General features: G+C 41.9%; 1 protein-coding gene across 1 annotated transcript in view; it reads right to left on the bottom strand.

The window, feature by feature from the left end:
* Positions 1–26,840, bottom strand: part of arap2 (ArfGAP with RhoGAP domain, ankyrin repeat and PH domain 2) — a 173,628-nt gene that overhangs the window by 17,630 nt on the left and 129,158 nt on the right. Inside the window, exons 17-24 of the mRNA XM_008283445.1 lie at positions 24,085–24,187; positions 23,311–23,509; positions 13,400–13,463; positions 12,683–12,846; positions 11,935–12,147; positions 11,243–11,348; positions 9,615–9,762; positions 5,796–5,873 (exon numbers count right to left, since the gene is read on the bottom strand). Of these exons, the coding sequence (XP_008281667.1) occupies positions 5,796–5,873; positions 9,615–9,762; positions 11,243–11,348; positions 11,935–12,147; positions 12,683–12,846; positions 13,400–13,463; positions 23,311–23,509; positions 24,085–24,187 (1,075 nt within the window). The remainder of the gene's footprint in view (positions 1–5,795; positions 5,874–9,614; positions 9,763–11,242; positions 11,349–11,934; positions 12,148–12,682; positions 12,847–13,399; positions 13,464–23,310; positions 23,510–24,084; positions 24,188–26,840) is intronic.

Genomic DNA, 26,840 nt, shown 5'->3' with positions numbered 1-26,840 from the left:
TCTGACGTCATCCGATCAGCGTGAAGTCCTTCGGTTAAAATATAAACACTTCCCCTGAAGCCACACCAAAGTTCTGGAACAAGCTTCCCCCCTGACCATCACTGATCTGGGTCTTGTTAAAACAAAGCTTAAAACCTCTCTGTTTGAAATACCTAGCTGCGTTTTATTTTAGTCTTTATGTACAAACTTTTAGACGTATATATGTTAGTGTCTTATTTATTTTCGTGTCTATTTTACTGCCGTTTCTGTTTGAAGTTGTTTGATTGTTTTTAAGTTATTCTCATTTTTTTTTACTATGAAGCACTTTGGTTACCCTGTGGGCTGTTGTAAAAGGCTATACAAATAAAGTTTGATTAAATTTCTGCTTCTATACATAAAGACAACCTCATAGTAAAGGTTACATGTTGTTCCCAGTTTCCGCATATTCATGAAACCGCATGTTCTTTGGCTCAAAATACGACTGACGGTTCGTTTTACCCTGATCTGATTCTAAACAGGTGTCTTTAAACACAGCTTAGCTACTGTTACCCCTTTAGGAAGAAGATGCTCTCTGATTGACAGCGCTGAGAAAAGCAGTTGACCCTATTGCAGCAGACTCTGGTGTTAATTAGAGTGTGACACCGGGACTTTATATAGCAACAATTATTTTCACCATATGGGACCTTTACGGCATAGTTTTGAACTGTAAACACAACCAGGCTAGCGGGTGCTTGCTTGCAGTCTTTACATGTCGGTAAGCTGAAGCTAATCACCTCTTGGATGCGACTCCATACGTAAAGCTGTTGGAGAAGGCAGACATTTTTTTGGTGTCATTGGGGGGGAAAAAAATCCATAATACCCTTTCGGTACACTGCAGATCTATGGCTCTGAAGGGAACCTGGACTTATGTACTCATGACGGAAGACTTTGAGGTCTATAGGTCTATAAACGTAGGTGCACATGTCCCTTCAGATGGTGGAAACTGGGTTCAATAGCGGAAAAGTTGCGATTTCAGTGTTGGTTGGTTGGTTGGTTGGTTGGTTGGTTTGTTGGTTGGTTGGTTGGATGGTTGGTTGGATGGATGGATGGATGGATGGATGGATGGAAGGATGGAAGGATGGATGGATGGATGGATGGATGGATGGATGGATGGATGGATGGATGGATGGATAACTGCCTACACTGCAGAGCAACCCCCTCCCAAAAAATGAGTCTTCATTTTCCTGTAATATCTAAATGTGATGCCTAAGCCTGGAGTCCTCTAATGGGACAGCATGGGGCTGTATTTTTAAGATCCGAAAAATAAGGGCCCACTGGCTTGTACAACTCAAACCAATTAAACTGGCTATTATCAACAGAAACACAGAAAAACAAATGATTCCATTCAACCTTGGAGTTAATTGAATTTAAGACCAAAGGTAGACTAGTGGTTGCAAAAAAAAAAAAAAAACAAATCATAGTAATCCTTCCATAATTGCTATTTCAATTTTTCACTTGCAGGTCAACAGACAGAAGGTGAAAGTTTTTTCTTTTTTTTTTTACTTACTATAATCTGAAATTAAAAAAAGATGATTTTTTTGACTTGTGCCTGACATTCAAGAGGTCAAATTCCTTGCAATATGTCACTTGTCAGTACAAATCACGGCACCTTTCTCAATGTGTTGGAGCTGTAATCCTCTCTGCATCAAATTAAAAAGTGAGTTTTAAAGGGGGTGTGAAAAAACCAGAGAAGTTAAGTGAAAGAGACGGGGTCATAGCCGAGGCACGGAATCCGGATTTCTGGCGAGTCTGAGGAGAGAGGGGGGGTAATCCGTCTCCAAAAAAAATGAACAACTAAGTGAGCTTGAAAAGGTGTCTTTTCTCTTTGCTATCTAGAAATTACAGTTACTTTCCCTTTGTCATTTTAATGCGCAGGTGAGCCGAGGTCCATTATTGGCTTGAGCTGTGAGAACTATCGCATGATAAGAGGGAGGAAGCCACTTCTGACTCCTGTGGCCTTAAAATGATGCAGAAATTACAGTCATTCAAACCAATGGAGCAAGAGCTGTAATTGTGAAAATGTCATGCACAGATATGGGGGCCGTCGAGCTTTTTTCCTCTGTACACTTTTCCTCCTTCCATTCATCCTCGTGTAACGGAAGGATTTAAAAAAAACACACTTCTAACGTGAAAGAAATACAGACGGCTTGTTTAAAAAGAAGCAAAGGGATGTTTTAAATGTTTTTTTATAGATCCTGGGGAGATTTCTCAGCGCTCAGATTTCTAATCTTTCAACAGAAGCCTTCCTCTCGCCGGCACTAAATGCAAGCATCGATTCCGAAGTGCCACTTTGAACTTAAAAGGCATGACATCGCCTTGCACCTCATTATATTCCTGATTTACTTACTCCCTTTAAGCCCAGCTACCCTATCTACTTGCAGGATGCCTCCTTGCCATTCCCCACCTTTAAAAAGGAAGCAGATGAGGTCAGAACCTTCACCTCGAGGGCCCCCCCCGAACCCTCCGAGACGAGCTTCCTGAAAATGTCAAAAGCGCACATTGTCTCGGTATTCAAGTGCGGACCCAAGAGCCGTTTGTTCAGCAAAGCCTTCATTATATACTTTAACTCCTATTTAGGCTGAATAGTTCTTCAAACTTCTTATCCTAAATGGCTGAATATGTGGGCCCACTGGTCAATTGGTCCAACACTTTACTGGTTCAGACCAAACCTCTTCATAGATCACCGTAAGATTTAGTAGATGAGTCCTAGAGTTATTACCGTCATTACCATTTGTGGTTTTGAGTGAAAAGCGTCATCAGCTTGTTGGAATGGGTTGCCTTGGAAACTGGCATTCATGTCTTAATCAGGGTAAATTGCGAGAACTTTGGTGAGCCTTTTGAAAGACCTCCTATTTGGTAAAAATCTCATTTTTTTTTGCCTCGCTAAGATGTTAACAGAGAGTTTTTCGACGCTAGAAGACATGAGCAGTCTCCCCTTGAAACTGCAGATGACACAGATTCTTTTGGAATCGATTTCCAGTTCAAACACGTACGGCTGAGTCGCTCCGATATCACAACTCGCCGATGTGTAGAACGGAGTCGCTCCGCAGTGTTTGAGCAGAGTTTGATCTGAGCCGATGTGCTGCAGTGGGTGGAAACAGAGGCGGGGACTTGGTAGATCTGCACATTCTAGAGGAAGTAAAGGTGTAATGTCACATCTAAGCTATTTTAAGGGAGGAAGTGGGGCTGCTCAATGTGTCGTTTCAGCACAGATGTCGCAATATGTGAACGTGCAACAGTCGCATCGCGGGAGGCGCAATGTGAAGTAAGGAGAATTAATGCAAACACATGATGCTGCAAGTTTTTTGGCCGCTTGATGCAAGAAAAAGACTGTTTTCGTCGTCTATTCTACAAGAGAATGGCATCATTTTCTTGAATTTAAAGGTTCTTTTGCTTTATTTTCAAGACGCCAAGCTTGTTGACATGCGTCCTGACCAGTCTGATGAGTGCAAAGCCGTATTTGAACGCCAACCAAAGAAAAAACTATCTTGAATGCCAATGCTGAGCAAGGTTCCCAATGGATTCTTTTAGCATTTTTTTTCCCAAATAATCGAAATTCCTGCATTTTTTTCATATTGAAATGTATTTCAAAGACAAACTAAATATCACAATGTCGTTTTCTTGCTAATATTGTGCAGCCTTATCAGGACGGGGGATATTTTCATGGAAAACCTCTTTTCTCAGTATTGTTTGGCAGAGGCATGACCATCAGATTAGGCTGCACTGCAGTGTCTAGTCCTGCTTAATACACCTATAAATGCCTATAAAGTTGGAATAATTGTTATTATCAGACACATTCTTCTTTTTATTTCTATTCATACACATCAGTAATCACCTTTGACCAGGTTCAGTGATTAAATACTGAGTCCTACTTATCAGGGGAAACAAATTCTGACTTCAGGATCTGACCAAAGAGTGGGACATCCTCAACTAGCATGTGGACAGTATGCCATGATGTCTTAACGCATTGATCCGCTTCAGGGATGGCAATACTCAATATTAGTGACATTTGAAAGAGTAATTTTGGACATTTTTATGCATGAAATCCCCTCGAATAAGTGCTTCCTATTAAATTGGTAGAAAACTTGAAACAAAACCCTTCATCCTATTGTTCAAGACCCCCAATTTAGTTTAAGCCTGAATTCACAGTTGGCAAAAGTTAACTGTGGCTTCATTTGTACTGTCATATGTGTTGTATTTATTGTGAAATCAATAAAGTTTTAAGAAGATATACACTTTATCAATCAAGAATAAATTGTCACAATCATTCCATGGTGCGTCCAAGATGGCGCTGGTGATGCGGCAGCATGTTACATGCAGCTTCGTAGTCTAAGTATTTTTTATTATTTAATTCTTTCCTCTTTTGTACTGAAGTAATTTCCTGTAAAAGAATATAATAAAGTACCCATCTATTTATGAGGAGAGGTAAAAAAACAAATTATTCCAGCTTTATGGGCAACAGCGTCCATGTTGCTAACACGCAAACCCTGAATGCTAAATAGCAGCATGTTAGCATTCTGATGTTAGCAGGTAAAGCTTAAAGTACTGCTGTGCCTCACTGAGCTGCTTGAGCTGTAAACTATTCGTGTCTTGTTAGAAAACTCTCCTTAACTTTGCAGCGATGGAAGCCACTGCAAATGTTGATGATGTGAGAACACACGGTTTGCAACAAGCCTTCAGAACCGGCTGCAATTGAAAATAACACGAATGCTGACAGGAAAATGTGATGTAATTTTGCACAACTTCAAACAACCTGGGCCTGAAAAACTACACAAACTGTTTTCCAAAAAGCCCACTGAATAAAAATGCCACTAAGCTTATATAAACCTGAGCCACACAGCACTATAAATAAACTGCATGCATACATAACCGCTGAATCTGTGGGTGGTAAATGACGTTGTTTTTTAACCACCTTTTTCACATTTCTAGAAGTTGAGAGCTACTAGAAGGCAGCTCTGCATAAAAATAGATTTAAAAAAAATAATGGACATTTCAGTTGTCGGCGTTTAACTTTCACTTTTCGCCTCCGAATCAGCCGCTGCGACCGGCTTCAATTGCTCTTTAGCTTGTGTTCTCTGGCCCCTGCAGACAGCGTCTAGCGGCGGCGTCTACAATAAAGCCAGAGAGTGATCAGAAGTGATAGAAGTAAGCCGGTGTAGGAAGCTATTTGAGTAGCATAAAAACGACTTGAAGCGATGGTGAATCATTCAGAGATCACACGTTTTAACTAATTAAATAATAACTACGCATTTCTAGCTAAAAATCCTTTCCTTCAAATTCGCATCCATACCCAAAATGTCATCCCAATTTTCACCTCCGACAGCTTTATAATAGCGCCGGCTTTCCGCTGGGTAACCCCTCATTGCCCCACAGCGGCAGTCGTGTTCTGAAATGTTACGGACAGAAGAAGGCGTTTGCGAGAAAGATCGGGCATAAACAACTTATTTCAGTTTCCAACAACAGCAGCGACATGTGATTTAATTTTTTTTTTCCTCCCTCTTCCCCCAGTTTATCTGAACCAAATGTTTTTCTCGGCTGAGGCATCCAGGCATAAAGTACCTGCCGTAAAGGTTAACAGGAACAAAGCCCTTTTTCCTCACCCGCCTGCTCCTGCCTTCTCTGCCTTCCCCCTTCATTTCTGCCAGAAAAACAGGAAACCTGTTCAAATGAAACCCACATTTGAGAGTCCCTGATGCATGCATGCAAATCAGCACACACACACATGGAGGCACAAACAGAACACCCATTGGTGATTTGGGTTCTGTGGGTCGACTTACTGTGGTGTCCTTCTTGTCATTCCAGCGTGTGATGAAACTATTCTCTCTCTCCATCTGTTGCACCTGGTCTTCATTGACCTGTTGGAAACATTACAAAAACATCAATTCGGCAACCGGCGGAAGGGAAACTTTCTGAGCAACATTACCTCGCTTCATGGAACGGATGGAATTAATTTCAGCACTTAAATATGATACGTAAAGGATTAAACCATTGGGGGGAAAAAAAAAAGGTAGAAGTGGGTCGTTCAGCTCACACTTCTAAAAGTAATTTCCAAAGAGAAAGTTGGCTGTGACTGTTTGACACAGCTCAGCACCGACTCAATGCTCCTTTCTTTCACAGAACTCTGTGTGGGAAATGACATTTTTATTCCAACTTCTTCTTTTTTTTTTAACATCATTATCATTTTCAGAGAACAATTTGCTTTGTTACAGTTATACGAATGGCAGAGAAGATTGGAGTGGTGGTGGGGGGGGGAGAAAAAAAACTCACAAACTCATCGTGTGTGTGTTTAGGTCTGATAATGGGCCCCGTCGACGACATCCAGGCGCTTTAATTAGCGAGGCGTCTCTCTCGTTTTATGTCACGGCGAGCGTATTCACCGCTATTGGGCTCGTGATTGGTTGAGCTTAATGGCTATTTGTCATGCGAATGACGGCGTCCCGAACCGATTTGGAGTGAATGCTCCTCCTTTAACGTCAGAACAAGAGGGATCCAGGCGTTCCGCGGGGAATTAGCAGCCGCTATCCCATAAGCCAGGCAGCTCTCCAAGGGTAACAGTGATCCTACACCACCACCACCCCACCCACCCACACATCAGCAAAGTCAAGCCTGTTGTGGAGATTTGGCAATAACAGTTCTGCTCCCCAGATGGTTGAAGAGTGTAAATAAAGTCACGCCTGCAGCTTCGTTTAGATATGCAATATGGTAATATCTGGATATTTTATTTTTCCCTTTGTCACTGATTGTTGTTTGGAGTGACTCTAAAGACAGCGGGCCGGCTACATTACAGTATACTCTAGGTTCCCTACAGTTGCTACGATGGGCTATTGATGTCAAATAACAGATCTGAAACGAGGATGTGATACACAGCCAATTCACTTCAAATTCTTTATATGAGGTGTGTCAGAAAAGTTCCAGGACTGGTGTCACAAAAGATATGTTTAGAATTCAAACTGCAAACGACAAAATTTCCCCTTTGAAATAATCCTCTTGAAGGATTCTTCCAGGATTCTCACAGCTCCGTCGTTACAGCCATCTTGATGTCGCCCATGTCTTCCCCTTGATGACCCCCTTGAGCTTGGGGAAGAGGAAACAATCCCACGGGAGTCAGGTGAGGTGAGTAGGGAGGTTGCTCCAGCATGGTGATGTTCTTCTCAGCCAGAAACTGTCGGATGCTCAGGGTGTTGTAAGCAGGTTGTCATGGTGAAGCAGCCACGACTCTCACCTCTTCTCGAACAAAGCAAACGTCACAGGATCTCTTTGTAGACGTGCTGGTTGATCGTCTGAAGGGGAAAACTGGTAGCTTGGGTTTGAAATATATGTTTTGTGACACCAGTCCTGGAACTTATCTGACACCTTGTGTAGCACCAACTCACAGCCTATGTCATGTCATAACACTTTAAGGTGAAGACCTTATGAATCCTTAATGGAGAAAAGAGAACCCAACAAGTTTCTTTTGGATTTCCTTTGAGCAAGCAGTTGGCAACAGTTGGAAGGAACCAAAACAACAAAACTCAGGGAAGGTGGCCATCTGCCTGGACCGGTCGGGGTGTTAAATGGGGCTGGGCATTAGACACGTGTTCACAGAAAAATATCTATATCTCACAATATTGGATATAGAATGCATTTATTGTAATATTAAGTCTATTTTGAAATTCTAAACGGCATACTTCAATATTTACACATGAAGATGAGTCAATTCATCCTGAGCATTCGTATAAAGTGGCCTGTGGAAACACTTGTATCACGTCTTCTGAGGATTTGGAGGGAGCTTTTCAAAGACTGAGAAAATAACCTCTCATGAAGTCATAAGGGTTATCTCAGTTTGGGCATGGAGACTTAAAATTTCTCAGTAACACCCCGAGGACACAAGTTTATAGGACTAAGATGTTTGCTAGGAAGAAAAGGTTGAGAATGGCAGCAAATTATAAGATGCATTACGTTTAGAATCTTGACCCACTGCAGGGACGAAAAAGTGAGAATGTCTCAGCTCGGCGGCTATTTCTTCTTTTTCTTTTTTTAAAATCTGTCTCTCACAGGTTCACTAACTTGGCTCTTTAGCTGCAATTTAGGTCCTGAACAGCTGTCAATTAAAACGCACACAGAACATAATTTAATGTTGAGTATTTATTGCTTCATTGACTATTACATGGTACGCTAAAATAGTTTGTGTTATGCGTGCATGAAGCATGCAATATATGCAACAACCAGTTATGGGGAGTCTGCCATTAGCCTCTGTGACTGCGTTCAATGATGCTTGAGTTTTTTTTCGGCCACAACAACACAATCGTAGCGCTGTAGCTAACGCATTTAGCAGATTTTCCTCCCTGTGACGACATCTTTTTCCCCCAAAAGTAACCAAGGGTTGCTGTGGCAGGAGCGCTGAGAGCGGTGTGTTGATCAGCAATGCACTTTGTTGTTAATTCCATACATAAGAGGATTGTATATCACATATTGTACACGACTTAGCGTGATTTACACGTAGCAAAAACGGTGATATTTCAATGTGTGCAGGCCTTTGGTTTACACGAAAACGAAGCTACAAGTCAGTGAAAACGATGATTTCGGAAAACTCCGGCCAAAGTGGACATTTGTAAAAACTCCATCTTTACGTTTGCATGTAGACGAGAGGAGACGGAGTTTGACGTCACAGTATGAGACAAAGGCGTCATCGGCGTAACATGTGTGCGACCCATTTTTGGCTACTGTGATAGAAATGGATGCTGTTAAAGTAGCTCGGTCCAAACAAACCCTCGTGCCTTTATCGTTAAAGAAGTAATTTGTGCCATTTGTTGTTGTTTTTTTTCCAGGATTCTGATTGGCTAGCATGGCTTTCTCGCTACACTGCCCCCTATAGGTTTGGCATGCACATAGCAGCTCTTTACAACGTATTAATGTGGGTTTGTGTAGATTTTTTCGAAAACAATTTGAAGATTTGTTTTTGTAAATGTGTAAACGTAGCCTTAGCTTCATAAAATCCGGTTCTTGAGATTTTTTTTTATCACTTTATACAATCCAGGCATGAAAAAACCTATAGCTTTTAGATGCCACGGGTGTTTTGGCCCACATACAAACTACATCACTTTGTTCTGAGTCCATGACTTTTTTGTTGCCTTTAAAATTAATTCAGTACAACAGCAAGAACAAACAGATGTTTTTTTTTCCCAGCTACACATATATTTCTGATGCACATACTGTACATACAGAACAGAGTCATGAGCCTGCATGGTCTCGTTTCGCCTCAAGCCAAAGATGTCCTGAACAAAATCCCATTGTTATGTGTTGGAGGTGACCTGTTTTTTAAAATAATATCTGTATTTTCTGGAGATGTGTGCAGAATACAGTTGACAAAGACACAATGCAGCAATAACCTCAGCAGAATAGCACCAAATATTATATTTTTTTGAACAACTTGTGCAATATGTGTATATGTAGTGAAAAACTGGATGTTATCTAACTGACAGGGAGAGGACCGATAATAGGCAACCGAGTCCAACTCAGCCTTTTGTCGCCGTCCTCAATGACTCCCGATCAGTCCTCCACCGCTATCAGCACCGTCTAATGGCGAACAATAAAAGAACAGAACATTTCGGACTCACGCTGAAGAGTGTCACGTAGTTGCTGATCAGGTCGTGCACCACTCTAATTTCCTGTGGGGTTTGCCCCTGAGTCTGGAACAAGCAGGACGAGAAGACGGAGGCCAGTTTTTCGCTGGGCATGCGGTTGAGGTGGGAACACTGCTGAATCCTGAGAAAAAAAAAAAAGAAGAGAAAAACAAATCCTACATTCACGTCTGATCGGCACAGCAGCAGTTTGTATCTCTCACTCGCTGCATAATTGAACGAAACGGTCCAAATTCAGCAATGGGTCAATTAATGCTCCTCTAAACAATCTATATCATTAACAGCTAGATTACAACTATCCGCCGCAGGTTTCTGAGGGGCTGATGTGTAATGTGAGCCTCAGCGAATGAGACATCAAGGCAGCAAAGTGCTGGGATCTTAATTTGTTGTGATGCTTTGGCTCTTCGCCTTCCGTATAATAACCTGTTTGTGCGCGGATTTCCACTCTAAGTAAGACTAAACATTACTGAATTAGTCCATTACAGTCGAGCAACTGCGAATTTATTACAAGAAATGTCTACATATTCACAACGTCCAAGAGTAGAAGGACTGAAAATTCAACATTTAAGTCAATAACTGACTGAGAACATAATGAATAGAGAGAGAGAGAAAAAAAAAAAGTATCTACATTGCCAAAGATAGCACCACTTGTGCTGTGAACTTCAATTAAGTGTTTTCTAATTCCCAGCATTTATATTAATGAGCCACACAATCTGCCTCACTTGGAAAATGCCAGCAAATGGCACGAACAATATGAAATTGATTCATCATTTTCAAACCAAGGAAACCGTTGCTACAGTGACAAAAAAAAACAAACAAACAGCCTTTTAATATTAAGCTTTTCTTTTTTTTTTTAAACGGACTTTTCGCCATATCGCTGCATAGCATTCGTGAATAAATCTGATAATATCCGACTTGATTGGACGGGAGAAAAAAAAAAAAAAAAAAAGAGAGAAAAGAAAATCTCACACGCAACAGAGAGAGCAGAATAGGTCATTAGGAGAATGGAAGGGGCAACAGGCTAATCAGCAGGTGGCAAATAGCAACCCGAGGGCTACTCAAGGTGCACGACCTTTGAGTCTTTGTACTTGTTACCTCTGCGAGGCGCCGCGGCATCTGTAGAGCCCTGTTGTTGCTTGTTCCATCGACAACAGGGTCAGTCGAGAGCACAAAGCACTTCTCTAACTATTTGAAAAGAACTACAAATGTGCAATCTGGGAAAACTAGTGCGTATAAATAATGATTTTTGTAATATTTCATTAGGTGCCATGAAGTTGCAGGAAGAGTGGCTGCACTAATTGGGGTAGTACTTAATCATATCACACCGTGACAGGAGACAATAAACCATACCGTAATTTAATTAAAGCAGATACAAGGTGTATGTATATAATCCTTAGTGGTATAGTTGTGTTGTCTTATTAATTTCCGGTTTACCGAGAGTGTTATTCTACTATCTTGACATTTTAAGCACACTTGACTAAGTTTGCCTTCAGGATACTGAAGTTTTACCATAACTTTGATCTTTATCTTGAAATAGCTTCAGCGGCACAAACTCTAATTGTGTGTTCAGTTTGAAGCCTGTGTGAGCAGATGTGTGTGTTTACCTGTACAGATGTTGGAGCAGGGCATCAAGGGTTGACCTGTTTATCTTTGGCAAACTCTCGATGAAAGTGGAGTACTTCTTTACTCTCTGCCCCGCATCCTTCTCATCTGCAAAGTCAAGCAGACGTGAAATGAGCAGGTAGAAAAATAAAGTTAACTATAACAGAGGTAGTAACACACAACTCCACAGCGGCGATGGAGAATGGTCTGACTGCAGTCGTTGTCATTTTGTTATAATAAACAAACACTCTAGTCTGTTTAAATCAATCAAAATCTTGCCCCAAACATGATGCTATGATAATGCCTCTGCCGTGCTTTGGTGTAACATTAGCACAAAATAGCTAATTCTCCCCAAAAACCACCACAAAAACAGTAAAATCCGTATTTTAAATGTGTGATTTGACTTTTCCTGATAATGAAAGCAACCATAATTTGACAATTCATTCCCTAGATGTGAAAGTTGCCTATACTTGATCTCAGGAGGAGCTCACCAGACTCATTAAAACTAGATGAGCTATATATGCATCTGACTTCTGCAAAAAAAAAAAAAGTATTAAACCGATGTCACAGGGGCTTATGTGAAGCGGAAGGGGATCCGTACACACTTTTTAAATTACTTAGCAAATTGAAACAGGCTGTCGTCTTCACAGGATGTAACTCGGCGATATCCCACTTGTATTCCCACCTCACATACCCAGAGCTGACACCCAGTATGGATAGAGCTCCTTGGTCAGCAGTGCATCCTCCGCCTGGGATAAGAAGCTCTTTAGGGTGTCCGTCACGTCCTCCAGCTGGTGCTCCTTCTCTCTCAGCTTCACATTACGGGCGTCGCGGGTGAACTCCTCCAGGAGGAGGGAGACCCGACCGGGGTCCCCGGGCCGCTGGTAGACCCCCTCCTGGCACAAACCTGGTGTCGGGAGGAAGTGAAGAGGACACCGGTGAAACAACGCTGGCTTCTGAGTTTATTAGTCAGATGGGGAATAACTCTAATACAGTTACAGGGAAATAAACAACCTTATGGACAGTTTGACTTCACAGCGTTGCATAAGCGAATCTAAATTGCAGGTGGAATAAAATTGACGGCGCGAGGTATATTAACCTTCTGTGCTGCTTTACAGTTTCAGTCAGAGTTGCCTTTTATTTCAATCCCTCATTACATCGCATTTATCATGCATTACTAAGGCAACAGGCTGTGCGTAAGCGGATGGACGGAGCTATCCCATAGTAACAGCGCGGCGGTGACGAGCACATTTTCTACATTTCTAAAAAATATGGCGAGCAGAGCGACGGGATAATGTCGCAGCATTATGCCAGACGACATTAGAAAGCATGAAATTCTCATCACAACGCCGGATGAATGGGCTCCTCAAGGGGACCTGGCAATAACGCCGAACTTATTTTTCGAAACTTTTTCTGCAGATATTAAACACAACACAACTCACCATACTGAGTGACAAAAGCAATGCAGCTGTCGACTATAATGGGAACACCATTTTTAGTGAGCTGTTGGTCACTGAGCGCCTTGCCATCTGTGCCAGCCGCCAGTGTGATGGCAGAGTGCCACAGCGTAAAGTCCATCTTCCCGAAGCCGTGGATGTAAACCGTCCTATTAAAACGGAAAACAGTCGGTAATTAATGAAGGCATAACTTCCTGTGACAATATGGTGCTTTGTATACTCAGACTTAAAGTTCATATAGTTAGAAAAAAGAAAAAAGAAGCACTGCTAAGTCAATAAATAAACAACCAACAAGATTAAAGGAATCCAAAAGTGCTTCTGCGGAACACACATCTATAAACAACCGCTGGTTCCCCCATGAGGTTTGATCAAAAAACACACACAAACGAACAGCAATTAACGAAGTAAGCGCAAAGTCTTGTTACTCTAAAAGGGAGCCTAAAACTGTTGGCTCGTGCGAGGAGCTTGGAGTGTGCTACGTGCCATCTCACTCCTTCTCTCTAACCGAGGCAGGCAGTCGAGTAAGGCTTTAATTACCTCGGATGGTTACAGTAGGTGAAGTGCATTCAGACTAACAAGACAAAAGGCAGAGTCAAAGCTAACAGCATTGCATAATGCATGCTGTTGCTGTATCACAAATGCGTTGCCAATTAGCGCACCTTTTTTTTTTTTTTTTTCCCCACCCTCCATTGAAAGACATACCTTCCACACTCCACCATCAGCAGGACTTGGATCTTGTCCTCACCCTCGGTATGTGTGGAGACAGCTGGAAGAAAAGGGCAACAAGTTGAGAGCGCGGCACAGTCGTGGAAAATGCCAAATGCATTCCATAATAGCTTGTTGTAATGGGAAACATGAATTCAGGTTTTGGACCACTGGTTTACTGACAAACAAGAGAGGGAAGTGGGGCATGAACAGTAGTGTCATTGTCACATAAATGTGGTCTAGATGCAACTAAAAAATGACAGCGGGTTGTATTTAACACATTCAAACAAAAACCTGTCAGTCTTCATCTGCACAATCAATCGACTTAAATCAGAATAAGAGCACAAGATACAGGAAAAACTGGGCTAAGGGACTGAAAAGCTCTGCCATAATCTCTTCTGGGGCTTCAAACAGCTGCTTGGATCATGGCAACAATCACACACAACAGAGGAAGTACAAAAAAAGATATGAGACTCTGCGCAAATCTCCTAGCAACAACATCTGGCACTTTCATCATACTCAAGCACTGGTTGTGCTCAAGTAATGGATAGAAGGAGGAAGGAGAAAAAAAAAACAGAAAAAAGAACCTGGACTTCACCTTAAAAAGCTGTGGATTTTTTTAAAGAGATTGAATGCCGAGCAAATAACAATCTGTACAATTGCTAAACAATTTAAGATTTTCAATTTTGATGGATAAAGGAAGAGTCTGACATTCCGGGAAATGCACTTTGCCAATCTAATCGGATGCGACAGATGGTTTGTTACACAGTGTGACACGTCCTTGGAAGCTGTTTGGAAAAGGCTGGAGACTTTTAAAAATACACTTGTCAGTGGATTGGATGAACCATCTGTCTATCACGGGATAGCTCGCACCTTAAACTACCCCAAGGCTGCCGGTAATGCCTCATAGGCCACTGATTGGTCTGACTACTTATGGATCCTACGCAAGTGCACAGTTTGAAGCCTGATGAGATGTAGAATGTGCAAATGCAGCACCTTGGATGGCTGGTATACTTCCATTACACTGACAATAGTCACCGTTAAATCTGGAAAAAAATAATCCAGCATGGCTAAGTAACATTAGTCTAATGTTAAAAGTGCTATTAGAGTAGCATTGCTTACATTTACAGTTACTTTGACATTCATGAAAAGGATTTCAAGGCCCAGTCGGGGTAAGAACGGTGTCCAGTTTGGACTCTGCTTTGTGCAGATGTGTTGTTCCATTGGCTTCATCTGGCCGTGACCTTCATCGGGGTGATTTGCAGCCAAGTAGGAATCGGCCAGAATGAGATTCCACACCTCCAAGTCTGAGGCAATCGTTCTCTGCCAGAAAAATCTCCCTCTGGTTTGGGGGGGTGAGGTACCGCCATAATCTTGGATCTTGTTCATGAGCGATGGTAAAACGGAGGTGGACAGAAGGATTAGGGGGGCGTCAGCAGTAATGTGGGCATTGAATTGGATCGTAATGGTGAAGAGGGAGCTGAGGCGTAAGGCTAAGCTCCCGATTTACCATTTGGTCTACATTTCAGCCCTCCGCTATCGTAATGAGCACTGAGTAGTGACCAAAAGAATGAGATCGCAGATTAAAGCAGCAAAATGTGCTTCCTCCTTTAGGATTGGCTGGGCTCAGCCTTAGAGATAGTATGAAGCGCCCTGACATCCGGAGAGGGCTCAGAGTTTTTCCTCTCTATGTCGAAAAGAACCAGCTGAGGTGGTTCAGGCATCTAATTTGGAGGCCTTCTTGGCACTTTCCTTTGGAGGTTTTCTGGGCAAATCCAACTGGGAGAAGACCCAAAAATGAATCCAAAACTTGCTGGAGGAAATACATATCTGGCCTGGGAATATCTTCCCAAGGAAGACTTGGAAAACATTACTGGGAAGAGGGACGTAGGTACCCCACCACGACCGACCTCGGATAAGCAGATCTAAATGGATGGATAGATGGACACTTTGCTTTGGTGTTCCACACAAGCTTGAAGCAAAGCCAAGAAAGTAGAGGCAACTGGAGGTGCAGTAGTGCCCTTGCGATATAAAAGTTGGAACGACTCCTAAATTAGGACTTTTAGATCAAATATGAGAGAAGATTCAGCAACTGCACCTCAAATTTGTTCAGAGACAAGTTTTGTTGGATTGCTAAGGTGAACCTCAATGGCTCAAACAACTGGGGCCGTAGGAGAAGTTGGACCCATCACTGCAAGATGGATTCTCTTATGATCATAATCTTGCGAAACCTACTTTCAATACCACTCTGGTGTGGCTGGTTTGCTTAGTATAAACCAGAATGTGTCTTGTCTTTGTTTTTTTTCTCAATTAAACAAGACATAATGTTAATTAGATGCTTCAGTGGGCTGTCCACTAGGTTGGCAGTTCCATCACCAGCCCCGGTGGAAGCCGAAATGTCCTTGGGCAAGAACCTGAAGTTGTTCTAGAAGCATCTCACATCGCAGCTCGAGTCACCACTGCTATCAGAGTGTTTGTGAATGGGAAACATTGTGCTTTGAGTACCACAAAGTTAGAAAAGCACAATATAAGTGCAAACAATTTACTATTTGGAAGCAGCCGTCCACGAGGGAAAACTGTATTAACGATTCCTAATTTTTTTATGTAATGTACATCTTTAATGGAAACTTTCACATAACTTTGATTTAGTACACACTCTCTTCCGACAAAATATAATTTGATTATTGGCACAAGTATGAAAGACGATTGGCAAAAATAGTGTTTTGGCGAATCAATCCGTCGACTAGGTCTTTGTATGTCGAGCTAAACAGCAAGAACTTAATCCCCAGAAGTCCCCTTTAACAAATAATTTCCTTTTTCTTTTTCTCTGGCAGATTTTCAAGGGCACAGTTTTTCATTTTGATCTAAACGACAAGAGAAGAAAGCGGAGAACTTCAGAGATTGATATTGACTTGAGAGAGGTTTATTAGCGGCGTTATCAGGTAAATGCAAAACACTTGTCATAGTCGTTTGAACAAACACACAGCAATCCTCTTTTATCCATCTGAACAACACAGTGGGAAAAATCGTATTACTTAATATGTTTTTAAGATAAGGAACTAAGTCTTGTTCGCTCCATAATTTGTGGAAGATATTTTCATGGTGTTTTTTTTTTTCTGGAAAAAACACGAGACTTACTTCAAGTGCACATTTGGTATTTGAGTGTTTCTTTCTTTTTTTTTTGGACCCATATTATCTGATAACCTTTTAATGCTAGGGCCCACCTGTGCAGGCCTCTGGGTATGATTATCCACAGTGGAGAGAAAGCTAGTGATGAATCATGGGTTTGTTTGTTTTTTTTTGCTCTGGAAGCAATTCCTACTGGTTGGGTAGGACATGTGGCGATACATTGGATAGGTTGGATACATATCAGCCAAGGAATGGATTTTGGTAATGGATGTAAGAAAAGGTTTGAGCTTTTCAAGTAATCCATGGGTTCTAATCCATTTTTTAGTCTAGGAAGATACCTATAAGTGCATGATGAAGGGTTGTTATATGGTAAACAGAAATAAGTTGATATATTTACTTGGAACATGTCTATATGTGGGCTGCAGGGTGGCACAGTTGGTAGCACTGTTGCCTTGCAGCAAGAAGGCACCGGAATCTTTCTGTGTAGTGTCTCCATGTTCTCCCCGTGCAGCGTGGGTTCTCTCCAGGTTCTCCAGCTTCCTCCCACACAGTCCAAAAACATGTTGAGGTTAATTGGTGATTCTAAATTGTCCGAGTGTGCTTGGTTGTCTGTCTCTAAGTGTAGCCCTGTGATAGACTGGTGACCTGTCCAGGGTGTCTCCTGCCTTCACCCTGAACAGCTGGGATAGGCTCCAGCCCCCCATGACCCTAGTGAGGATTAAGCGGTGTATAAATAATGGATGGATGTCTATATGTAGTTTTTTTTATATCCTAGAACAGCGGTCCTCAACCTTTTTAAGCAAGAAAATTTTCTACTTCCCCGTCATCACACACGTAACAATAAATAATTGTTTTTTTTCTATTAAAAAGTTTCATAAATGAATAAAATCACTTGCGAAATACATTTTTGTTTTTTCTTCTGTCTCAGTATCGAGTCTCTCCCACTTTCCAAAGAAGCTGAGATAGTTTTTTTTTATTAATTTCGGCAACTGTTAGACCGACGGCTTCGTTTAACGCAGGGGTCTCGAACTCCGGTCCTCAAGGGCCACAATCCTGCATGTTTTAGATGTGTCCCTCTTCCAACACACCTGATTCAAATGATCAGGATCGTTATCAGGCTTCTGCAGAGCTTGATGATGAGCTGATCATTTGAATCAGGTGTGTTGGAAGAAGGAAACATCTAAAACTTGCAGGATTGCGGCCCTCGAGGACCGGAGTTCGAGACCCCTGGTTTAACGGATAAAAACTGGCAGAGTCAAGTGCGAGAAACAAGTGTAGACGGATGCTACGGGAAGATGAGCTAGTCGTTTTTCAAAATAAAACCTGCAGACTCTGCTGGAAAAAAACAAAACAAAACAATAACTTTTTTTGGGGATCGCTGTCCTAGAAGACATATCATGAGCAAAATAAGCAGCCAGAATTAGAATCGGTTTCTGTTTGAACATGGATGGCTAAATTACTCCAACATTGAAACTTTCCATTGTGTAGCATAAAGCAGTCAGTGAATATTTAGTGTGTCTCAGTAAAATGCAATAAATGTATCCGTGAGCTCTACAAAACTGTGAATTTCGACAAAATCATTTGCATCCATGCTGACCAGCCACCGGTCCAATCTCCTGTGTGTACCGGCGCATTGACACATACGCTACCTGTAAAGCTACAAGTGTCAACAACAGCGCTGCATCCTATCACCTGTGTGCACACATTTGCATTCTGGTGTGCATGCACCAGATAAACACAACCCTCTTAGTAAAACAGGGCCCACAGCGCAACTGGAGGTCAAAAACTCCAGAGGGGGGTGCCTTTAATCTATCAATTTATCTGAAATTCATTAAACAAATAAAACATAAAAAAATTGGATTTGCATGGGTTTTCACCATCTCCCAGAGTAATGGCTGCACAACTCAGGCATGAAGGAATTGGAACAATCAAGGATTATCGCTCACAAAACCATTTGTCTGCGGCGGATCGGTTTTATTAACATTATCGTGTGTATTGTATAAGTGTAGTCTGTCACGGTGAGGCGGAAAATATTCATCTGATCAAAATTGGTAATTACTAAAGTTAACTTCCAATTGAACATGAATTATCACTGACAGTTCTTGCTCCTTCTGAACATATCTTTAAAAATGATTTTTTTAAATCTAATTTTGCTTTTAAATGAACCTCAGTGTGGACACACTGAAATTTGACTACTAAATATGCTGGACTGCAGTCTTGTGCTGATGCCTATCTTAATTTTTAGATGATTGAGCAGAGCAATGGGATTAACATTTTTTTTTTTTTCTATTTAGCCCGCTGCCGTAAGAGAAATCCACTGAGAAAATTGCACTGAATGAGTTTAAAGTTAATGTGCTTATCTTGTTTGAAAACCTTTCATTTCAGAAAGTTCTGGTGGGGGGAAAGCTGATTTGTGCACTGTGACAGGTTAATGATTATCCAGCTCTATCTGTCATTTCCCCCTCATTTTACTTTGGTTCTTGCTATTTGTGCAGCAGATATCTTGACACAAGACATCACAAAAAGATCAATCTTCTCTCAAGTACACAGCTGAGCCCCCGGGAAGCCATTTTTGAGAGGTACCGCACACTCAATCTTTGGGGATAGGATTCTTTTTTTTGTTTTTTTAACTTGTGAATTTATCTGGTTATGCAACACTTTTCAAAAACAAAAGCTACAAAGTGCTTCTTAGCCGAGAGAATTGAATACCGAATGACTGACGATGATCAATAAATCATTTCTGAAAGTAAAAACTGTCCCAGTCACAGGGTTTAGCCAAGGAGAGAGCAAATGATAGACAAGGCAATTAAGAACAGAACAAAAAAAAAAGCCAAAGATTACAGCTTGTGCTTTACTTTCAAGAAGAAAAAAAAACATTAAATACATTTCAAAAGTGAATGATTAGGATTCTGGCAACCTGGGGCCAAAAAAAAAACCAGGAACAGACTGCATCACACTCGCAATGAACTCCTCACGCAGTCTGAAGTGAAGCATGTTGGAAACATGTCGTGATTTTAATTGAAAAGTGTATTTATTTAATCCCTCGGTGCTACACAGGGGCACCTTTCATGTGGCGGTGTCACTGTAGAGAAAATAACAGTTAATCCCATGTCACAGACTGTGAATCCTAAAGGGATCCTTTCAATGCTCCAGAACCTACCATCCCCTGACAAAACAGTCCCTTCTGGCGCTAACGGCTCCCCGGCTGTGACAAATATGGTTTGAGAAAGCCGGGGAAATAAAAAATGAACACCGCTGCAGTTCTTTATCCCGCCCCAGGTGAGAAGATGGGGCGGCACTTTGCGCGATTTGATCCATGTCGAGCTGTAAGTGGATTAAAAAGATCCATTGATTCTCTCCTCCTTCTGTTCGCGCAAGCACACAATCAATTGAAATGTTCCAAAATCTTTATTATCTGCCGAAGTACGTGTGAACTTTTGAGCTTTTCCACCTCGGCCGGCTGGCTTCCCCTCGCCGACTGTCCTTTAAATAACTTCCCCCAGTAACTCGGACATATTTAAGTGCGGCACCGCTGAGACTCCCTCACACTGGGGATATTATGCATTATGGAGAAAGCAATGAATGGCACTTTACTTCTTTTTTCTAAAATCGTGTTTCCAGACCAGATTTGGTGAGCAGCTCAGGGAAAGCTGAATCCCATTTTGTCTAATGATGGCTTGTTAATGCATTATGTAATATTGACCTTTACTGGCCTCATTTTTAACAGAGCATCTTCTCATATACAGGCCCGTGGCACTTTCTCACTCTAGTCCTCTCCAAGCACGCCTTTTTTTTTTTATCATCACGGAAGACCGAACTAGCCAGTTAGAGCAGAGATCCAACTGAAATGTGTAATGGTGTGAGAAGCCGAAATGTCTTCTGACACTGGTCGCTTGCACGCATCCTCAGACATCATTAAGCAGTTATAAATGCAAGCAATAAGAGGGTGTTATGGATTGGTGGGTTTTTTGGAAATTACAGAGAGTGCATGAAAATAGAGTGAACGTTAAAAAGGCACAAATCCCGGCACATTCATCATGAAGTTACCGCAATTGACCGTTTGGAGCATAAACAGATATGGTTGTTGTGGGTCTGAGATTTTTTTAAAAAAACAACTGATTTATTGCCTATTAGAAGCTCAACAGACGCTACTTAACGGACTGTCTGCTTGTGTAAAGTCTGGCAAATTAGGGTGAGCTGAGGTATATTTATTAACTGAAACACCTTTCATGTTTATTTTATTAAAAGCGCTCGACCAAGCCCGGCTTAGTTCAGGCTTAGTCGGAGAAAAGTCAAGCGTCTCAGCAAAATGTAGTCACTGGAGTCTTCATAATGTTCTCTTTGAATGCTGCCTTATGGGCTTTCCTTCAGCAGGATTAATGTTGCTACATGAACCAGGTTTATCTGTATATTTGGGGTTTTTTAGCGAGTTAACCATAAAAGCTTTAAGGAAGGCCGAACCTACAGGAGTTTCCGACGGGTCACGAATGTCTTTCTTTTCCTGACTAGTAAATAAAAACTGAAAGCTGTTCCTCGATGTTTTTAATGCAAATACAGACTTGTGACAAAAAAATAAAAGAAAAAATCATCTGTCAAACAGACAAGACTCACAGCTGTCACGGATTGTTATGATGAGGAGAAAAAGCATTGTGGAAAAAAAAAAAGATGTTTCACTTTAGAAAAATAGCAATACGACCGTGGAGGAATGTTCTAATACAAATACAAGTATAGCATAAAAAACAACTAAACTTTAAGACAGCCTCTGGTGAAAATGAACTTTTCTCTTTTCTTTGTTAATATACCTATACCATGTCTTTTATATGCTGAAAGATAGATCATGAGCAAAATAAGCAATCAATGCCAAGGCTGAGCAACACCGCTTTAAAACTGACCATCTGAGAAACACAGACTTAGGCTTCTGGGGAGTCATATGGAACAAACATAAGGAACCAATCCTGTCAACTTCCAGGGTGCGACTCATTGTGATGCACGGAAATGAATTATAGAGAAGGACTTTAATTCTCTAATACCAGAAGTAAAAGTTATGCATGATACAGAAGGGCCTATTTAAGAGTAATTCGGTAACACTTTATAATAGCTATCTGTTATAACTAGTTAATAGATCATTTGTAAACTGTTAATTAGTGAGTTATTAACCACTTGTTAAGTGTTTGTTAATAGTTTGTTGATGATTTGTGACGATGCCTTATAGATAGTTAATAAACCATTTACAAACTGTTAGTTAATGAGTTATAAATGACTTGTTAACTGTATATTAATGATTTACAGCCATACCTTATAAACCAGTCATAGATCATGAACAAGCCATTAGTGAATTACTTACTAATGACTTGTTAAGTATCAGTTAATAGTTTATATATGTTATTGGGACGTTATTCTAAAGTTGCAACTATTCCTCATTTATTAACTGCTGGTAAATGAGGAATAGTTGCAACTTTAGAATAACGTCTCAATAACATACATAAGCTTATATATCTACCAGTACCAATGAAACTTTGTAGAACAGCAAATGGGTGGAAAAAGTTCAAGGTACAGAAATTTGATATTTGATATTTAAAATATCACAGTTTTGTACCTCAACCCTCTTCCACCCATAGACTTTTCTGTGTATCATATTTTACCAAAGACATACAACAGATAGAATGTTGAACATTGTCTTTAATGTATGAGGAATGAATGAGGAATAGTTGCAACTTTAGAATTGATTTGATCTTGAAATGTCACCCAAGGTCAAACATCACATCCCCAGTGGGAAACCTTTATGTGATTTCCGACAAAAACAATGTGTTTATCTGGTTACAGTGCAGTCAAAGTTTACAACCTTGAGTTTGAACTTGAAATATCACCTAAGGTCAAATGTAGCATCGCTAACGGAGAGCCCCAACATGGTTGCACCAAATACCATAAATCTACCCTCCACCCTTTTGAAGGTATACAGCATTTGTGAAAAGTGGCCTTTGACCTCTAGGGGAGCTATTTTTGCACCGATTGATCCCAAAACAGAATCATGCCGAGGAGAGGCCATCCCTAGCTCACCTGTAAAATATCAACATGTTTAGTACTCGAGCTAGAGACTGAAAGACCACTTTTTATATTGTAAAATGTGGCTTCCAATGTGGTGAAGTAGTTTTGCCATGTTAGTGTAGCTTGGCTTGCTCCATTTCCCTGTAGTGAACCATCATTTGATACCAAGTAGCTGCTAGCTTAGCTCACTTAGCAAGTAGCTTGCCCAACGCTTAAAATAATAGTTTTAACAGTCAACATTCATGCTGTTGCACACTGTCGTAAACATGAAATATTGAGGAAATAGCTGCTTCAAGAAGGCAAAACGTCCACACAAGAGATATTGGTTTGAGAATTTCCCTCCAATGACTGTAAGCAGCATAAATTTAAGCATTATATATAATGTTAGCCTCTAGCACCACTGCCAGCTTCATCATAATTCATTATTTGATTTGAGGTAGAAGGGACACTTTAAGATCCACCATTGAAGACATGCAGAGCCACCGTATGACTGACGTTATGGATTTAAACACACACTTTCCCTGATTCAACTTTGTTTAACTTCAACACCTCAACATGCGGCCCTGACCTTGCACTGCACCACATCTGGCGCAGCCGCTCCGTCTTACTTTCTAATTAACGACCAAAGCCCGCATGTCGCCGCCACGTCGCCGAGCTCCCAGCACGACGAGGAGGCGCGGCGCGAAAAAAAAAAGCCAGCGAGAATAAAAATGCAAATGCGTGGCGGTGCTTACTGAGCTCCTGCAGCTGTTTGAGCTGCAGCACTGCCTCCTCTCCCTCCTCGTCTCCCGAGCTGAAGAACAGCGCCGAGCCTTCCAGCGTAAACCAGCCCACCCTCCAGTAGTACAGGTCGTGGCCTTCTTTGTAGTGAAGCCTGCCGATCAGCTCGCTGTCTTTACGCACCAATCCCTCCACTTTGGGCGGGACGAAGCACTGCGGATCCCAAACACACACAAAAGGAGAGTTTTGCAATTAAGATGCAACTTTTTCGGCGCAGCACAAATCACAACCTTCTTCCTGAACATTTTGGCTTAAAGTGTTTTCCTTCCTTGCTGCTGCGCTCTGCCTCGGCCATTGTTCTGCGATTCAAATTGAAATACGGAGGTCCGCGGGGCCTATGGTGCAGATGGAGAGACATATGGGCTAATGCAGCTTTACCTCCCACTATCTATGACTGGGTTGCCTGGGACTAAAAAGATAAAAGAGGGAACAGGGGACATATTTATGTAGGGTGTTATTACAAGATCCTGTCAGCATGTGGGGGAAGAGATAGCAAGACCACTTGTCTTACTGAAAGAAGCCGAGGCAGCACGGAGGACAATGTGCGAGAATGAAAAAGGAAAAAAGAAAAAAGTGTGAGATGGATGTGCTGTGCAGCAAATTCACACGCTTTTTTTTTTTTTTTAAGTGAAAGAAAAGAGAAAAAAAAAACTTAGAAAAGGAGCAAAGAGTGTGTTTTTTTTTTTTTTTTTTTTGTGGGTGAGTGGGCTTTGTGCAAAGTGTGTCACCTTTGTTAGCGCCTGGATCCAGTCGCGCTGCGTTTCCTGTGTTTCAGCGCCGACAATCAGCGCTCGCTCCGTCTGCAGGTACAGCTCCACGGTGAACACAGCCCTGCCGGAAGAGCTCGCGATTAGATAGCTGGGAATGGAAAATGTCCTCTCGAACACATCGAAGGAAGGACGAGGCATTAAGAAAAAATGAGGAAAAAATTACAGATGCATGATGTATAACAGGTTTATTGCTTTCCACTAGGATCAATGCTTCCTGTAAACGCTCACACTTAGAATGCCCATTACGACCAGAGATCTGGAGCAACTGGGAGTTCAAGTCCTTGCTCAAGGCTGCCTCGGAGACGGTAATGAGAGACGGGTGAAGAGGTGCTGTTTTACCCTCCACACCCAGATTTATTCTGTTCTAGCCTCACCGACCACCTTTTAGTTAGTATCCAAACTCTTAAACAGGACACTCCCCGTTAACGCTGGTTTCTGCAGCAGGAAAAGGGTCATTTTTATGTTTCAAGTAAACCAGGCATGACCCCGAAAGCAGATCATTATCTGGTAGTCGTTATTAAAGTTATTGGAAGTCGGCTAATTAGTCAAACGTGCGTGCTGAGGGAGTTTCACTCCACCGATTCTGCGGAAAACCGACTGAGCAGCCATTTTTAATTACTGAAAGTTGTCGAAACAAGTGGTAGATGAGAAGCACAACACCTGTTAAATGGGAACAAAATGTTGTTATTAGTAGTTTTTCTTTTCACTCAGCAATTAATTTGATTGTATCGCAGAGTTCGGCGGCGGTTATTAGCTGTAGTGGAAAAACTTAAAGCTAACTGTGGACAAAAAAAACCTCTGTCCAATCCTGGTCCTCGAGGGCCGCAATCCAGCATGTTGTAGATGTTTCCCTTCTTCCAACACATCTGATTCAAATGATCAGCTCAGCATCAAGCTCTGACAATGATCCTGATCATGTGAATCAGGTGTGTTGGAAGAAGGGAAACATCTAAAACATGCAGGACTGTGGCCCTCGAGGACCAGGATTGGACACCCCAGCTCTAAACCCTCTATTAATGACTGACGCAGAGGTTTTCAAACTGGGGGACGGTCAGTGAATGGAAACAATATAATAGTTATGACGTATCAAAAGGAGACCACATGGAATAAATATGTAAAGGAATTTAACGTTTTTCATTCCCTTTTTTCTTAAACTTCTGTCTGAGGAGAAGCCGACAGCCTCAGGCTTTGAAACCCCCCTGGGCTAATATATATATATATATATATATATATATAGGAGTTCAGCTGGAATAAAGTTGAGAGACGAGTTGAGTTTAAATTACTGCGGTTGTTCAACATAAACCTTTTATGAATATTCGGGTGTATTACCTTTTAGACTCGTCCATATTTGTTGCTCCCACACTTCAAGAATTTTACATTTCCGAATAAAAAAAAAAGACTTTCCAAGTTGCAATGACAACTTGCATGTTAATTAAAACAGTGGTAGGTTTAACAAATCCATGAAAGCGTTGCATTTTTCATTAGACGAGTGCATAAAATCTGCTTCTTTGCATCAAGATCAACTGTCTAGCAGTGGAGCAACTTATGCAAGATTTCTTTCTTTGTTGTTTTTTCATCGAAATACACCTTCAGATATTCAAAATGAGACTTTAACAATGTGTTTCAGTCATTCAGGTGCATTCACTTGTAAGGATGTGAAGATGAAAGCGCACATGAAGTGGCACCAAACATCCGATAGTTCAAAAAAAAAATCCAGAGCATGCATGCACTTGTACGCTCATTCATCCCGGCACGGACAGTGTGAAAGAGGCAAAAACCCTCGCTGTCGGAAGCAAAGAGGCAGCTATTAATCTTTGTTGGTCTTTCTTGTCCTGTTGTCCCCCCCCCTCTCCTCGCCAACACCTCTCCCTCACTGAAGGTATGCAGGTCAGAGTATCGCTGCCTTAATGGTCTGCACACGCCGCCGAGCTGCTGGGAACGCTACAGCGAGGGCGGCTCTAAATGCTACAGCGCTGGGTGTTTAAGTCGGCGTGGAAGCAGGCGAGACATGGGTGTTTGTGCGCCCTGGCGTGACCCCCTGTCCTCGCCTTTCTCTGGGCCGGCAGGTGTGCGGGAGCTTGTTAGGGTGGTGGGTGTCCCAGAGGGAGAGCGAGGCAGAGAACGGCAGGAGGAGGAGGCGGGTGCGTCGGAAATGCTGCCGTAAAGAAAGGACGGGAGGGGATGAGAGTCCCGGAGGGAGGGAGTGGATGGGGGAGACAGAACACAGGCTGGAGAGGAAGAGCAAAGAGAGGCGTTGAAATAATGACAAGCCGAGATAAGAGACACAATATAAAGGCCGCCGTCTTGTACTGCATATGGCTCCTGTTTGAAACGGGATGCACTGCACAGCTCATGGATGAGATGCTGATGCTCTTGTATTATTTTAAACAGCACTGTGCCGTTCAACTTAAAGCTCTTTTAAAAAGTTTACCTGCACGAAAACCTGCCTGAACTCAATGTACAGACCAGATTTAACCTCGTACTGTAATTTTTTTTTTTTTTTTTGAGTTATTTTTTTGGCCTTTGTGCCTTTATTTGATGGTAAAGTGAGAGAGCGACAGGAAAGTGGGGGAGAAGAATGAGGGGAGGACATATGGGAAAGGGCCATGAGCGGGATTCGAACTCACGACCCCCACATCGGGACTGCAGCCCCGTACGCAGGACACCGGCTCAACCAGGTGAGCCACAGCGGCGCCCCCTCGTACTGTAATACT

The sequence above is a fragment of the Stegastes partitus genome, unplaced genomic scaffold, assembly GCF_000690725.1.
Source record: "Stegastes partitus isolate 25-593 unplaced genomic scaffold, Stegastes_partitus-1.0.2 Scaffold312, whole genome shotgun sequence".
Taxonomy (NCBI): Eukaryota; Metazoa; Chordata; class Actinopteri; family Pomacentridae; genus Stegastes; species Stegastes partitus.
This window is presented reverse-complemented; position numbering and strand designations above follow the sequence as displayed.